Raw genomic sequence first — 16,977 nt, 5'->3', positions numbered from 1 at the left:
AGCTTTATACTTCTTTTCGATTCGGGGGTTGATGATTCGAGCTGTAACAGGATCTTTGAAGACTTCTGGTACGTGCTTAATAACCCCTTTAAGCATAGGTAAAGTAGAGGTGGACCTTTGTGTATTGTCAAAGGTATCCATAAGGAAGTCTTCCTCCACTGGGTCAGTATGTAGGTCAACCCCATGATATTGGGCAGCCAAGTTGGTTAAATTCCTTTGTGTCTTCTGGTGGGGAAGGCCTGGAGGGATATACGTCTTCTTGTGGGACGTTAGGGACATCTGGGGTGCAATAGTCATTCCAAGGGTCAGGTGAGCCAGTAGAACTAAAATTACCTGGTGGCTCACTGTCTGCACCATCCCCTGTGTCATTAGAAATGTCCCCATCATCATCTGGTAACGGAGTAGGAGATGGTGTAGGGGAGTGATGTGGCAGGGGAGGAGGTGGTGAAGGAATGTTAGATGGAGGTGAAGGAGGAGGAGAAGGTATCCTTAGAGGAGATGTTGCAATGTCCTTCTTCTTAGGATGAGGAGTCGGTGCGTCTAGTGGTCTTTTTCTTTTTTTAGACGTAAGAGTCAGTAGACCAGTCTTGGGATCTTTAAATAGAGTCTTTTGCGTAGGGTCCAGACGGAATAAGTCCTCTGTAGAAGGTAGATCCTTCGGCGCCGAAGGTTTTTTTGGAAGGTGTTGAGGAAGGGTCGGGGTTGACGTTCTTACTTACGACCCTCTGTGCCGGAGTGATGTCCTCGACTTCTGAATCTTCAGCCTCGGAGTTGCTTTCGACGCCATGTTCTTGGAGTTGCTCTGGGACGTCGACGCCCTCTTCGAAGATGTCGTCCGGGATGGGAGTTGACTAGCGAGCCATTGTTCTTTGAGCTAGTCGGTCTCGAATTGTCTTCTTGAAGCGGAAAGAGGCAAAAGCAGAAGAAGTCTCTGGCCTCGTGCTCCGGTGAGAGGCAAAGGTTGCACATCTCATGGAGTTCGGTGTGGGGAAACTTCGACCCACATTGAGGACATTTTTTAAATGGCGTCCTTTCCATGCGCTGGAAGATGAGGCCTGGGTAGGCCCGAAGGCCTCATCGACGACCGGACTCGAAGACTTCGGAGTTGAAGAGTAGCGTTGATTGGAATCGCGTTCGAAACAATACCGGAGTAGGTGAGGATTGCGCGCCGAAAGAAAATCGGTTCCAACACGGAGCGCAGGAAACACATCCGAGCCCGGTGGCGGAAAAAAAAAAACAATCTGAGGATGGAGCCGATGCCCATGCGCAATATGATCCAAAGGAGGAGTCACCTATCCCGTGACTTCCAAAGACTTTTCAGGAAAAAACAAACTGCAAACATCCGAGCCCAACATTAGGTGCCGATCTATGCACAATGTGTAATATGCAGCTCATATGCCTCGAACATGGTTTTTTGGAAACATGCAAGTCAGACCTTCGATAAAATGCATCACAGTAGGCAATTTAAACAGGGATGACCGATTAAGTACACCCAGAAAAGACTATAGAATCAACAGCTGACTTGCACTGTGCACACAGAAGGACCTTGCTGAGCAACTATAAAACAGAAAAAACATCGGAATTTGAGCACTGCAGTTGGACATATCAACAAGAAGAGCAACTTAAGCTGTATTGAAAAATAATTCTATAGAGAACGACAAAAATAAAGAACAATGGACAGGTTAGGTAGGATAAAGAAAAAACAAACATACAAAACAAAAACAATTGATGCACAATGGTAGTACCACAATTAATGCTCATAAACTAGAAATGGTGCCTCTGAAACCCATCAGAAGAGACAAAAATGTAAGTTGGTTGACAGGGTGACTTGTGAAGAGTACTAGCGATAGGAGGGGAACGGTGATGGTAAAAACCAATTGTTTGGTATCTTTTTTGAAGAACGACAGAGAAGAAATGGTCCAGGCAGAAGACTAGGAGAGGAGGGGGTCTGGAATAACATTTCAAATCATGAGTGCAGACCCTGAGAATGATTATTTTAAGGTACAACTTTTTTGAAGGCTGGAGTTCTGGTAATTTGTATTCTTGGTGGTAATGTTCATGCGCCTGTGAGGCTGGGGCAAGGTCTACAATGAAGCCATGAGAGTTAGTGCTTTCAATGATCTATGGGGTATTTTCTAAGAATCTTACAGCCAACCCAGTTTTGAACCATCACGCTGCTCAGCAACCAGATTTCACATCATCCAATAGATTTTTATCACTGGAAGTGCCCCAGTTGATGTGGATGCAACCCTCAAGTGCTTTAGTAAAGAAAAAAAGACCAAAGATGGGGCAGGCTTTGGTAAGCGATACTGGGTCGGCATTAAAGGTTTTTTTAAGGGGAGAGACTCGTCCTCCTTATAGAAAGCCTGGAAAACCTTCCTTGGAGAAGGAAAGGTTGAGAAGAGTGGACCAATGTGGTGCTAGGTGCATTAGAATGTCTTTAGCTAAAATGAGTGGTTTTGGTCAGAAATGTGTTGCGGTTGGAGTCTGAAAATAGAGTTTACAAGTTTGGTCCATGACATCGCTTTGAAGGAAGGTCAGTTCTTGTGAAACTTTTAGCACAGCTCAGGGGCGAGGTGTTAGGGGATTAGTCTGTGTCAATGTTTTTTAATTTAGTGTAGTAAACAAATTCACATCTGCTGTTTGGGTCATCCAGCATAAAGAGAAAGATTTGTTGCCGATTGGACCACAAATATTTTAGGATGCTTGTTGGCAAATAACTTGGAATTTCAGGTTGGCAGATTCCCTTCAAAGTTTTGCTTTTTATAGGATCTTCCAGCAACATTAAGTTTCTAGGTTGGGAAACAAGGAATTTTGCAATCAGAATTATTCCATAGCCCTTAGAAATATCTTTTGTTCATTTGGTGCATTGGAGTACCAAGGGGTAAACCTCTCAGCCTTTCCTTCTTCAGCAGAGCAAAGGTGTTCATGATTGCAGTCATGGTAGAAGTATTTATTGGTAGCCTCAGTGTCAGAGTATCAGATCATTAATCCCCAAGCAGAGTAAGATATGCAAATAGGACATTTTGGCATTATCATTCCAGTTGAACTGGATAAACTCTGATGAACTAGTATCCCGTTCTTCTGAACTATAAGGTTCATGGTGGATACAATAGCACTCATGAGCCTCGGTGTGTTGGACCAAGTCATTACCAAGGAGGGAAGAAGAGAGACAGGCAGCCAAGGTGTCACTCAGACTGCCCCAACGTAAGTTGAAGTCCCAAAAACAAATACTCTGTTTATGGCCTTAACTTTGTTAAAGTCTAGATGAGCAGCTCACTAAAAATTGTCTGTGGGAATATTTCTTTGGGTTAGCTGGTGCATTTTTTAGATAAAAATCATGTCATGGTTTTCAACAACTACTCTGGAGCATTGGCAAAAGTGGCATCGAATTCAATAAATGAATAAATAGTGCTGAATTTGAGAACATGTAACAGAGGTATAGAAACTAGCAAAACTCAAAAGCATGAACAATCCGTGCAGGCACATTTTTCTGAATAAAAATGTATTGTTATTGCTATATTGTCAAACATTTGAAGATTCATTTTTGAAAAGTTGTCCAGCCAAACGAACATGTCAAGAAGAAAAAAAAATACAACAGGAAAACTTACATGAGTTGCACGACTAGTTTTAATGGGTAACAGTCATCCCATCGCTATACCCATTTCTGGGATATTCTGCCAAAGTCATACTTATGCAATGTACTCCTCAACATCTTTTGTAAATTTGTTAAAGGAAGATACCGCGCTCCAGTGTTTTCAATCTACATAAACGTTCTATTAGGAAGCCAAGCAGATATTCCATCTGCAGTGTAAAAGCATACATTTTGGAAAATATTCAGTCTCCAAAATCATAATTTTCATACTGCAGAAGGAAGGTAGGCATCAGGTACTGGATGTTACAGTTACATAATTCATAGAACTCAAGGGAAAAAAAAACTTGAAAAAGGGTTTGTGGAAACAGTGCATTACCCTCTGATGAATTGCTAACCAAACGAAAATCGAAGTGGATTACAAATAATGGACTTTTTGATCAATTTAGAGCAGAAGATAGGGTTTTCAATCTTGGTTTCGTTGGAGAAATGGAAACCTACTTTGAAAATTTGAAACCAAGAAATTAATTCTAAATGCAATTAACAGAATGTTCCATGTGTTTTGGTCATTTAAAAACGCACCAAATGTGTTGACCTGGATTAAAGAATAAATGGAACTGAGCAGATGTACAGGAGATGGAATAAGGAGGCCAAGAAGTGAAAGAGGGCATTAGAACAAAGAGGGAAGGAAACTAGAGTATCCCCTTGTAGAAAGGGATGAACAAATGTATTCCCTTGTCAAATCCTTCAAAATAGGGTGGATTTAGTAAGAAATGATTTTCATGATTGCTTTCATTAAGTAGGAAAAGGCATAAAATACATCATTGAAAGGGATCGGTCAGATCAACTTCGTCGGGTAGTGAAATAATATTCAAAAATAATGCAACAAGCCATCATAGAATAGTATACTTGAAACGTTATACCCACATTGAAACTATGCTTAAAGTTTAGCCATAACTATCAATATGGTTTCTGCCTTAGTCAGACAACATTCAAATGAGACTGCAAAGTATCAGTTTAGCAACACAAAATAAATCCTCACAATTAGGAACATTTTGCAAAGGTACACTTACCAAGCTCTCCAATAAATATTCCAGTATTCCTGGACTTAGTAAACCAATGCTAGCAGGACCTGCAAAAAAGGAAAATAAATTGTTTTTAAAAGAAACGCATCAAAACATTTTAATCAATGGATGCAATTTGCTCCAGTAAGTAGTTGTAAAACATGGGAATGTCGACAATACAAAATAGGTTTTCTGTATTTATTCATTAGCAGACAGTACAAACTAAAGCCTGTAAGGATGGATGATAAAGACTCACGTGCTAATCCTGCAAATTTATCATACTGATATTGCTTTCTCTATGTATGCATTTCACGGCAACTGAGAAGTAGTAAAGGTTTACCTGCAAGATTTTTTTTCTCCTTTAACTAATTGGCACTGAAGCCCACTAGTTAAAATAATGTGGCAAATACATGGTCTATTTAATTATTTAGGAGTTTTATATAGCGCTGGCCTGACTCGGGGGTATCCGAGCATTGTAAAACAGTTTTTAGTGCAGGAGACATACAAAATAGCAATGTTATACATATTGGTTCAGAAGTCAAAGTATGCTGAACAGCAATGAGGTAGTGAGTCCTGAGATAACCTCATTGAGAGCACGTAGTCTGGGGTTGAACCTCTTGGGGGGGTGGGTCAAAAAGCAAGGGAGGGTAGGTCCTAGTAATGCAATGTCTGTGAGCAAAGGCGAGCAGGAATAAGCGTTTGGGCGGCGCCTATCCATTCGGGAGGGAGCGGTTGAGGAAGAGGACTTTTAGGTGTTTTTTTAATTTTATGAAGGACGAGATAGTCCTAATACTGTCTGGGATGGAGTTCCATATTTGGGGCGCGTTTCCGGCGAAGGACCGTGCGGCAGTTTTTTGTTTGCATAATTTCATAGGGATGAGTAGTAGGGTTTGGAACTCCTGAGGTTCCCAGTCTGACCAGCCCTCTTGAGTTTAGCAGTCAGATATTCAGGTTTTCCTGCGTGCAGGGCTTTGTGCGCGAGGCAGGCAGTTCTAAAACTGGCACGCAATTCGAATGGGAGCCCATTTTAGTTCTCGGAGTGCTGGTGAAATGTGGTTGTATTTCTTAATTCCAGTGACCATTCTGGCTGCTGCGTTAAGGTAAAATACACAAGAAGTATCTAGGAGTCAAAAGAAAAAAGCTCTAAACACAGAAAACCTTTTAGACGCAACAAGAACCAAGTAATGTGGACCAAATTATTCAGTAACACCACGTGATAGAATAAAATACAGTGCACGTGATTACTCTACTGGGAGACACATACCCAAGGGTAGGTGAAAAGTTTCCCATCAGTTGTCGACCTGTTCCACCATTTTCACATCATATGGGTTCTCCTTACCCAGGAGTTCGTGTGATCACAGTCACAAGAGTGTAGGAAGACCCTATCTTGTTGTCTGGTGGGTGGTGTCAGTGTAATATGACAACTGAAAAAAGCAGTGCAAATAAAGTGATTAGTGATAGAGTAAAAGTGGGTGAGACCGAGTAGAAGTGAAAATTTTTATAAATTCTCTCAGCTCCCCAAGCTTAAAAACAATAGTGAATAGACGGATTTAACAAAATATCCGTTCAGCAAATAGTGGTCAACATGTTTCTGCATAGATCGAAAGTACCAATGCATTCATCAGGACCTTGATGTTGCTACTGCTGTTGGGTTTTAGTGAAAATGAAAAAGATCATATCACCTGTTTTTCAGGTTCAAAGGACTCCGCCACAATCTAGAATATAGTCACGTCACAAGGTAAAAAGTGAAAAGAGACAGACATTTATATAACAAATACATTCATCAGTAATTGTATTTTGTTTTCAGATAATGATTAATCAACCTATAATCATGTCGATATATTTTTCAACATGTTGTCACTCACCCAATTCGTGTGGGGATCACGCCTCACCTCACCTGGCTGCAGCTCAGGTAGTGAGGAGCACCGCTCTGTTGTGAAAAGACATATATATACGTAAGCATTCAACTGTTTTCCACATGAAAATAAAAATCAACCCTACTGATCAAATTCTAAAAGACACTGACGATCGTATACAGTGTCTTATTATACTTAATCAGTACCGGCATTCCTCATAGATGGTAAAAATCTCACCACTATCTGCCCAACAACCTGAACCCCGCCGTTTCTGCTCCAACGATCAAATCAGAACAGAGCCAGTAAAAATACAGGTGCAACAGACGGTTAAAGCGGTATTTCAAACACGTATTGTTGCAAACACAAATCCAGGTCATGTTCTTGCAGAGCACCGCAATCACATGTATATGTAAAACATGGAAATTTGTATCAGGCCAGGTAGTTACTTATTTATATGAGTCACTGATCGAACGAGTAAAATGTTTGTTGTTTTTCAAAAACACTTGTTTTGTTTATATCGCTCAATTTTAACACTCAATTTCTCACTTTGTAAAGCGTATAAGCGGCAGTTGTGTTAAAAGAGAAAGTGGTGTTAGAAGAAAAAGGCAAAACCGTTGGTCTCGCTCACCTATCCGTCGGTGTCTCCTAGCGTTCCTCTGCGCTTGACTGGGGAGGCACCGGGCGGATGGGGTGCGGACTATTTGTTTGCTCACGTGATCGCACAGCGAATTCTGGCAGCTATCGAGATCACGTGATCGCAAAAGGAATGCTGGACTATATAGTTTAAAGGGACAGTTCGAGAGATACTGTTATTTCAATACTGAGTATACAGATTTGATAAATGTATTTAAACAAGGATTAAATGGAACTGATTCTCAATGCTGGATATAGTCCGCAGTGTCGAATTTCGACCAATGCGATTATTTTAAATGGAACATTCTTTATCCCAGTTCCCACATGATCGCGTTGGGGACGTGTAATCATAATGACATAAAAAGAGGACTCTTAAGAGAAACTGTTATAACGTTTCAAGATTGAAGTATCAATTTGAAAAAGCGCGATTGTGCTTACAGTTTAACTGTCAATCAAAAACATATTTTGCTGTGTTTCGCCCAGTACCAGATGCTTGCACTTAAGAAAATTATAAGGCACCCGTTGAGCACAGTTGTAGTGTTATTATTCGATGTTATTAAGGATGTTCAAAAGGCACCCCTTGTGCACAGTTTTAATACTATCATCTGATGGTATTTCTAATAGATGGTTAATTACAGATTTCTGGTAATATGCCAGCATGCAAGGGCTGCCCATTCTGAAACACATGATTGTATTCAGCTATGGATTAAAATAACCTTGTGTGTTGATGTTATTCTTACAGTAAGTATTTAGTTAAAGCGACGTCCAAGGTACTTTCTGGAGGTGGGACATGGTCCTAATGATTTTAAATGGACTGTGTTGGAACAGCCCACCATTCCAGAACATTGCCCCGACGTGAGCAAATTTTTGTTCAAAAAGGAACAAAAATGGGTCTACAAGCTCAATAGCGTTAAAGAGGGCCTAAATGAACCAATACCTTGGATGTCGCTTTAACTAAATACTTACTGTAAGAATAACATCAACACACATGAGGTTATTTTAATCCATAGCTGAATACAATCATGTGTTTCAGAATGGGCAGCCCTTGCATGGTGGCATAATACCAGAAATCTGTAATTAACCATCTATTAGAAATACCATCAGATGATAGTATTAAAACTGTGCACATGGGGTGCCTTTTGAACATCTTTAATAACATCGAATAACACTACAACTGTGCTCAACGGGTGCCTTATAATTTTCTTAAGTGCAAGCATCTGGTACTGGGCGAAACACAGCAAAATATGTTTTTGATTGACCGTTAAACTGTAAGCGCAATCACGCTTTTTCAAATTGATACTCCAATCTTGAAACGTTATAACAGTTTCTCTTAAGAGTCCTCTTTTTATATCATTAGGACTACACGTCCCCAACGCGATCATGTGGGAACTGGGATAAAGAATGTTCCATTTAAAATAATCGCATTGGTCGAAATTCGACACTGCGGACTATATCCAGCATTGAGAATCAGTTCCATTTAATCCTTGTTTAAATACATTTATCAAATCTGTATACTCAGTATTGAAATAACAGTATCTCTCGAGAACTGTCCCTTTAAACTATATAGTCCAGCATTCCTTTTGCGATCACGTGATCGATAGCTGCCAGAATTCGCTGTGCGATCACGTGAACAAACAAATAGTCCGCACCCCATCCGCCTGGTGCCTCCCCAGTCAAGCGCAGAGGAACGCTAGGAGACACCGACGGATAGGTGAGCGAGACCAACGGTTTTGCCTTTTTCTTCTAACACAACTTTCTCTTTTAACACAACTGCCGGTTATACGCTTTACAAAGTGAGAAATTGAGTGTTAGAATTGAGCGATATAAACAAAACGAGTGTTTTTGAAAAACAACAAACATTTTACTCGTTCGATCAGTGACTCATATAAATAAGTAACTACCTGGCCTGATACCAATTTCCATGTTTTACTTATACATGTGATTGCGGTGCTCTGCAAGAACATGACATGGATTTGTGTTTGCAACAATACGTGTTTGAAATACCGCTTTAACCTTCTGTTGCACCTGTATTTTTACTGGCTCTGTTCGGATTTGATCGTTAGAGCAGAAACGGCGGGGTTCAGGTTGTTGGGCAGATAGTGGTGAGATTTTTACCATCTATGAGGAATGCCAGTACTCATTAAGTATAATAAGACACTGTATACGATCGTCAGTGTCTTTTAGAATTTGATCAGTAGGGTTTATTTTATTTTCATGTGGAAAACAGTTGAATGCTTACGTATATATATGTCTTTTCACAACAGAGCGGTGCTCCTCACTACCTGAGCTGCAGCCAGGTGAGGTGAGGCGCGATCCCCACACGAATTGGGTGAGTGACAACATGTTGAAAAATATATCGACATGATTATAGGTTGATTAATCATTATCTGAAAACAAAATACAATTACTGATGAATGTATTTGTTATATAAATGTCTGTCTCTTTTCACTTTTTACCTTGTGACGTGACTATATTCTAGATTGTGGCGGAGTCCTTTGAACCTGAAAAACAGGTGATATGATCTTTTTCATTTTCACTAAAACTCAACAGCAGTAGCAACATCAAGGTCCTGATGAATGCATTGGTACTTTCCATCTATGCAGAAGCATGTTGACCACTATTTGCTGAACGGATATTTTGTTAAATCCGTCTATTCACTATTGTTTTTAAGCTTGGGGAGCGGAGAGAATTTATTAAAATGTTCACTTCTACTCAGTCTCACCCAATTTTACTCTATCACTAATCACTTTATTTGCACTGCTTTTTTCAGTTGTCATATTACACTGACACCACCCACCAGACAACAAGATAGGGTCTTCCTACACTCTTGTGACTGTGATCACACTAACTCCTGGGTAAGGAGAACCCATATGATGTGAAAATGGTGGAACAGGTCGACAACTGATGGGAACATTTTCACCTACCCTTGGGTATGTGTCTCCCAGTAGAGTAATCACGTGCACTGTATTTTATTGTATCACGTGGTGTTACTGAATAATTTGGTCCACAATACTTGGTTCTTGTTACGTCTAAAAGGTTTTCTGTGTTTAGAGCTTTTTTCTTTTGACTCCTAGATACTTCTTGTGTATTTTAGGTCTTTAGTAGGGGCGTGTATCTAGTAGTGAGTCCTTAAACTAGCCCTTGGACCCTCTTCTATGTAGTGTATTTGTAGTGCTGCGTTGAGGTGACATTTTGTTGTACCAGTGAGGGTGGCATTCCCATAGTAGAGTCTGGATAGCAGCAGTGATTGGGTGGCTTGTTTGAGGTCTTTGATTGGGATGAATGTTTTTATTTTGTCGAGTAGCTCCAGGATAATGAAGGCACTCTTTGCGGCGTTCTTGATATGTTTGGTCATGTCGAGTTTTGAGTCTAGGGTGATTCCTAATGATTTTACGGAGTTGGTCAGAGTGAGATTACCGAGAGCATCCAACACTTTCAGCCATTCTGAAATTTGAGAGTTCTCTTCTTTGTTGGAGAGGAGGAGGATCTCAGTTTTGTCTTGGTTGAGTTTTAAGTGGTTAAGCGACAGCCAATGTTGGATTTCTTTTAGAGTGTCATTTAGTCTGTGAATGTCATCTATGGAGGAGGTTTCTAGATAGATCTGGGTGTCATTTGCATATAGGTGGAAAGGGATGTTGGCATTTTTGAGTAAGGCGGTGAGGGGTTCCATGTATATGTTGAACAGTTGAGGTGAGAGCAATGAACCTTGGGGGAGGCCCCTGCCGACAGGGTGTAGGTCGGAGGTAAAGTTTTATATTTTTATCCTTTGCGAGCTGCTGTGTAAGAAGGAGGAGAACCAGCGTAGGACCACCTCATCAACACCTAGCCTTTCCTGTAAAGCCTTGATGAGAAGTTGGTGATCAACCGTGTCAAAAGCTGCCAATAGGTTCAGGAGAATGAGGAGGCAGCATTGGTTGGTATCGAGGGATTTGTGTATGTAGTCTGTGATGTTAAGGATCGCGGTCTCGGTGCTTTCCTGAAACCAGATTGATGAAGATCAAGAAGGTTGATGCTGTCCATGTGCGGAGTCAGTTGTAGAAGGACGCATTTTTTTAAGGATTTTGGATAGGAAGGGGAGATTGGAGACGGGTCTGAAGTTATTCAGTTCCTTGGAGTCAAGGCCTGTTTTTTTTAGTAGTGGCGTGACTTCACCAACTTTGAGGCATTCAGGTATGATGCCGGTTTTCAGGGAGCGGTTTATGATCTTGCACCATAACTGGGCCATGGAGAGTTTCAGTTTTTTGGTCAATTGGGTGGGTATCGGGTCAAGGACGTGAGAGGCTGGTTTGGAGGTGGAGATCAGTTTGAGGATCTCAGTTTCCGGGATGAGGTTGAAGGACTTCCAGGTTTTTGTGGGGTGCCTGAGCGTGCGGTCCACTGTCATTGGGGGCAGGCTTTTGCAGACGGTGACGATGTCCAGTGAGAGCTCAATCTTGGTGATTTTTTCTTCGAAGAAGTTAGCGAAGTTTTCGCACAAGTCCTTGGAGGCCTGTAGAGAGGATTCTGGGGGCTTGGAGGTTTGTTGCCGGATGATTTTGAACAGTTCGTTGGGCCTGTTTTTTGAGTTGTCCAGGGCGGCGCAGGAGAAGGTGGAGTTTTCGGTGCTGATGTTTTTTTGTATTTCCATCAGGCTGTTTTGAGTTGTTTGTGCAGGCTTGTGCGTTATCCAAGTTTTCAGTAGGTAAGGAACAATTATGAAATATAATAAATAAAAAGAAAAAATAAGTTTGAAAATTATTCTCTTTTTACTTTATAAAAAAATAGTTGCAGAGACTAACTGCGGTGCTCTCCCACCCCCCTCCCCCTCAATATAATGTTTTCATGAAAAGGCTAGCTGTGTAATTTAAAACAGGTGATTAGAGACGATCTAGCACATTATTTAAAAAAAATATACGGCAACAGTAGAAGAAAAGATGTTCGAGTGGAACCCTCTCTCCACCCCTCACCATTTAAAGAAAAAAGAAAGGAAAAAAAAAAACAGTAAACATATTGCAAAACAAAGCCACCCCAGCAAAACTACATTTACAAAAATATCAATTCTCTTTATTAATTTAAATTCATCACACATTCCACACTGTGTACAAAACTGTATTCTGTCCACAAATGAAACTCATGTGTTATGTTACCGGAATGTATTAAGCGTACGTACACCAAATCGGTTTCACGGCGCTATAGTAAGATGTAGCTGATCTCAATGCTACTTAGTGAGGCACTAATCGCATACGTGTCTGAATAACCACGTTTTTAGGGATTGTCTAAATTTCATGAAGCTTGGGGCTATTCTGGTCTCAAGAGGGAAGGAGTCCAAGATGTGGGGGGCAATGAATCTAGAGCCGCCCATTCTCTTCTTTTTTAACTTGGGCACCGATAGGTAGCTCATGAGAGAGGAACACAATGTTAGTTCGTGAATGTATTTCTCACTTCGAGATGTGATGAAAGTAGGACTTTTCCATTAAGCGTTTTAAAAACAACGCAACCGGTTTTAAAGAGAGTCATTTGTTCAAAAGGCAGCCAGAGGAGCTCCTTCATCAGGGCGGTAATATGGCAGTGTCTACGTTGTTTAAATATTAATCGGACTACCTGGTTTTGAACAATTTAAAAGGTAAGAATGAGGCGCTTGGAGAGGACCAAATAGAGGGAGTCCGAGTGGTCTATTCTAGAAAGAAGCAGTGCAATTACAACTTGAGTGAAGGCCTCTGAAGTAAGGACATTTGAAGAGTTGTGGTGAAAGGGAGAAACCCTGCGGTACTCCACAGTCTTGATGGACTTTGGGTGAATTAAACTGGGTCAAACGGACTGACTGAAAACAATCCATCAAAAAGGAAGTGATCCAGTCTAGTACCGAGCCCTGCAACCCCGCGGCCTTGACACGGTCCACCAGAAGATTATGGTCAATCGCGTCAAAGGCTGTCAAAAGGTCAAGGAGAACCAGCAAGTGGTGGAGACCCGGTCACATTCTCCATGCAGGTCGTCGATCACTGAGAGAATGACTGCTTCTGTGATGGGCCAGGTGGAAACCTGCCTGACAGGAAACTAGGAATTTGGACTCTTCTAAAAAAAGAACAAAGGCTTAATGTCACATGTGCCTCCAGTATATTTGTCAAGAAAAGTAACCGGAAGATAGAGTGGTAATTTTTCCAGTATGAATGGGTCCTCAACAACTTTCTTTTGGAGCCACTACAGCCTCCTTGGTTGTAGAAGGTACCTTACCTTGGCTGAGAGAAAGGTTGAGAAGGGACAAGGCTGGGTCAGGAAAGATGTAAAATATTGTTTTTAGGACTTTCGGGGGGGGGGGGGGGGGGGGTTGGCAAGGGTCATTTGGCGAGTCAGTGTGCCCGACTGATTCACCTCGATGGCTCCCCATGAGGACCCCGAGCTGCAGCAGCGTAGGAGGCTGCCTGCGCTGGTCTGAGGGCCAACCAAGAGAGGCATATGATACCGGCCTGAAAATCAGGCCCACCACTGGCCAGCATGAAGTCCAGAGATACTCTGGTGGTGACCCCACCCCCCCCCCCCACCAAATACACAGGTCCCTTTGCATGAGTTGTACACACCAATATGTTCCTCAAACACCATTGAGGGGATTGGGGGGTAGCCGCAGCCCCATAGGGACTGATACGCCGAGTACTGGAACAGAATAACGCTTGGCACTACATTGTCTCCCTACTGCCTACTGAAACTGCCTGGATAGTAGTAAGCGGAGCGGTGGGGGAACTAGATTTGGGGCATACACTGAGCGACATAGCATGCTTGCCTTATTCGGCATAAAATCTATATAGCTGGATTACAGGAAACACACTTAGACATTACAGGTTCTGCACGCCTTGCAAAGAAATGGCGCAAGCAGGTATTCCACTCCTCCTCCTCTACTTACGCCAGGGGCTCATTAATCTGGGCGGTGCCTGGTGTCCGTTCTCCCCCAAGTATGTGGCGATAGATGAAGGTGGTCGATCTGTATTGTGGAGGGGGGACCCTTAATGGACAAGGCCAGATTATCTTAAATACTTATGCCCCTTATAATGACGATCCAGCGTTTTTTCATAACATACAAGACCTGCTACTGCAAGATGTTGATGCACCACTCCTGAGTCTGAACGTTTCCGAAACAGACACCCGAAACTGCACTGTATACAAAACAGCTCTGATGAAAGGGAGAATCTGAGTGGGAGTCAGGTGTGACTTTGGCATGTTTATAGCGAACCTCTGTGAATGCAGGCTGGAGGTGTGGAGACGAATGCCTGAGGTGAGCCCACCTTTAACAGCCAGTTGTTGAGGTAAGGGAAAGACTAGAACCCATGACCTCTGCAGGTGTGCTACAACCACCGCCACACCTTGGTGAATACCCGAGAGGCTCTAGTAAGGCCAAAAGGGAGCACAGCAAACTGATAATGCACAGTGAATCACAGTTAGTGCCTGTGGGCAGGCACGACAAGATTATTGAAATGGGTATCCTTCAAGTCCAGCGCAACTATCCAGGTTCTAGGTCAGACAGAACCTGATCTAACAGAGCATCTTGAATTTCTCCTTTTTCAGGGAAACATTGAGGGAGGGGATCCTCTCTCAGCCAATCTGAAGCTGGTGGCATGGGTGATGGGATTTTGAGAAAAGGGATGGAGTAACCACAATAAATGATCTGAAGTACCAGTCAAAGGTAAGGACAAGGAGATTTTCGGTCCAGTATACACTCTCCAAATATATAGAACAAAAATCAAAGTTTGCTGTTCCATATGAATTTCTAGAAAAACCGTGTTTTTAGCCATTATATCCCTGGTTCTCTGCCCTTTTTGTTTTAACCTTAACATTGACCATAGACACCACATTAAACACATTGGTACATAGTTGATTTTAACCTACACACTTTCCAATCTTTTCTCATTGACCCCCTTGTGAGGCATGTCTGACATTGCAGTGCTAGCCCGACGTGGAACAAAGCACAACGATGATGAAGTATGTCACTCTAGGTTGAGTGACGGCAACTGTTCCAGAGAGCACACGGTCCAAGTGACCTGCTAGAAACACTGTTTTTCTAGAAACAGGCATGGAACAGTATACTTTCGGTTTTTATTGTTCTGAAGTACCCACTTGTCCAGTAGTATAGACTGCCAGTGGGGCAGGTAACTGCAGATCCTGCCATCAACTGGGTGCCCATTATGGTACAAGGGCAAAATAATGTGGTTTGGAGGCTGCGGCTGCCGGAGGGGGGCAGGCTGACTGGGTTGACCTCTTGCCAATTGTCCCATGAGGCCTGGGGAAACCGCAGCCACAAAATAACTGGTGAATTTGCTAGCCATGGTGGCTGGGCGGGAATGGACATGGCTGTCTTTATAGCACTCCAGTGCTGAATCCTCTTGTCACCGGAAAGACTGATACTATAGAAGTACATGTCCATAAGGGATGCCAGGACATCCACCGAAAAGCAAGCTGATCTCAGCCATGCCTGGCGTCCAAGTGAAAACTGAGGCTGCAATTGCTCTGACTAGCGAGTCAATCATATCCAGTCTGCAGTGAACAGTGAACTTTACTGCGTTTCTGCCATATGCAATAGCCTGTAACCGTATGGCTCAAACTTGCTCCAAGATACGGGCAGCACTTGCGCAACCGAATCCCAAACCATGCGGGTGTACTGGCCCAAAAGGCACATGGTGTTCACGGACTTTAGTGCAAGGCTGGTGGAAGAGAACATCCTCTTACCAAAGGTGTCCAGACTCTTAGATTCTATATCCTGTGGTGTGGTAGGAAATGCGCCATGGTTGACTTTGGAGGTGGAGTCCCGGATGTCCAAGCTCTCTGAGGTGGGGTGCTGAGTGAGGAAAGCTGGGTCTTCAGCAGAGGTGAGACAGCAGTGGGCAATTGTCCTCTGCACACGATCCCCTGTGCAGGGCTTGACCCAGGCCCCAAGCAGGACATCAGTGAAGACTTCATTAAAAGGGTGATGGGGCGTTGAGGGGGTGACTCCTGGCTGAACCACATCTGTCTAGACTTTAGTCCGGACTGACAAGGACGGTAGCTGATTGTCCAAGACCTCAGCCGCACTCCTCACCACCCCATCGAAAGAGGCCCCTTCCTCAGTAGCCACTGTGGGAGGAAAGAGAAGGCTAGGGTCTTGCGACGAGCAGGCGACGGTGGTAACGGTCCTATGCAGGTTGTCCTGTGCATGCCTTGGCTCAGGTCCGAGCAGACATCAGTGAGGGCTTTACTGAAGGGTTCTGATGGGGATACCCCCGGTTAAAGCACCTTCGTCAAGACATGTGGTCTGACTTGAACCATGGGAAGCCGCAGGTTCAGGACTTCAGCCGCCCTCCCCAGCACCATTGCAAAGCAAGCCCCTTCCTCCATAGCCACTGTGAGAGTAGAGAGAAGGCCAGTGCCAGGTGAGGTGTCCAGACCACTGGCATTCGCCAGTACCTCATAACAGTTATAGCTACAACCCCCTTGATGAGGCAGAGAAGGATAATCAGATCTTCCCCAATCATACCTTAAATGAGCTGGATCTGCGCCACAGTGAAATGTCAGCGGCACTGGCAAAAACGTAGCTGGAATGGGTTTTGAGGAAGTTTGCAGTAGCGCAATCGGAGCCATTCTGGATACAGCACCGGATCCAGGGGGGGCTGACTGGCACGAAGGGCAGATCCACTTGGAGAAATCCAGTGTGGGGCACACGCCAGACCCATGGGGCCCAAAGGCACTCCAGAGTAGTTGACGCTCAGAAATGAGATGCATGGCCTCTTAGAACACAGAGTTGGGGGAGGGTCGCTCAGTGAAACTCAGGGAGGCGCGAACCAAACCCAGAGGCAGGCTCTGCATGGGAGTGGGACCTAGAGTGACATTGCTT

General features: G+C 43.2%; 1 protein-coding gene across 1 annotated transcript in view; it reads right to left on the bottom strand.

The window, feature by feature from the left end:
- Positions 1-16,977, bottom strand: part of RSPRY1 (ring finger and SPRY domain containing 1) — a 220,759-nt gene that overhangs the window by 127,423 nt on the left and 76,359 nt on the right. Inside the window, exon 6 of the mRNA XM_078670430.1 lies at positions 4,666-4,724. Coding sequence (XP_078526556.1) covers positions 4,666-4,724 — 59 coding nt within the window. The remainder of the gene's footprint in view (positions 1-4,665; positions 4,725-16,977) is intronic.

The sequence above is a fragment of the Lissotriton helveticus genome, chromosome 12, assembly GCF_964261635.1.
Source record: "Lissotriton helveticus chromosome 12, aLisHel1.1, whole genome shotgun sequence".
In the NCBI taxonomy this organism is placed as follows: Eukaryota; Metazoa; Chordata; class Amphibia; order Caudata; family Salamandridae; genus Lissotriton; species Lissotriton helveticus.
This window is presented reverse-complemented; position numbering and strand designations above follow the sequence as displayed.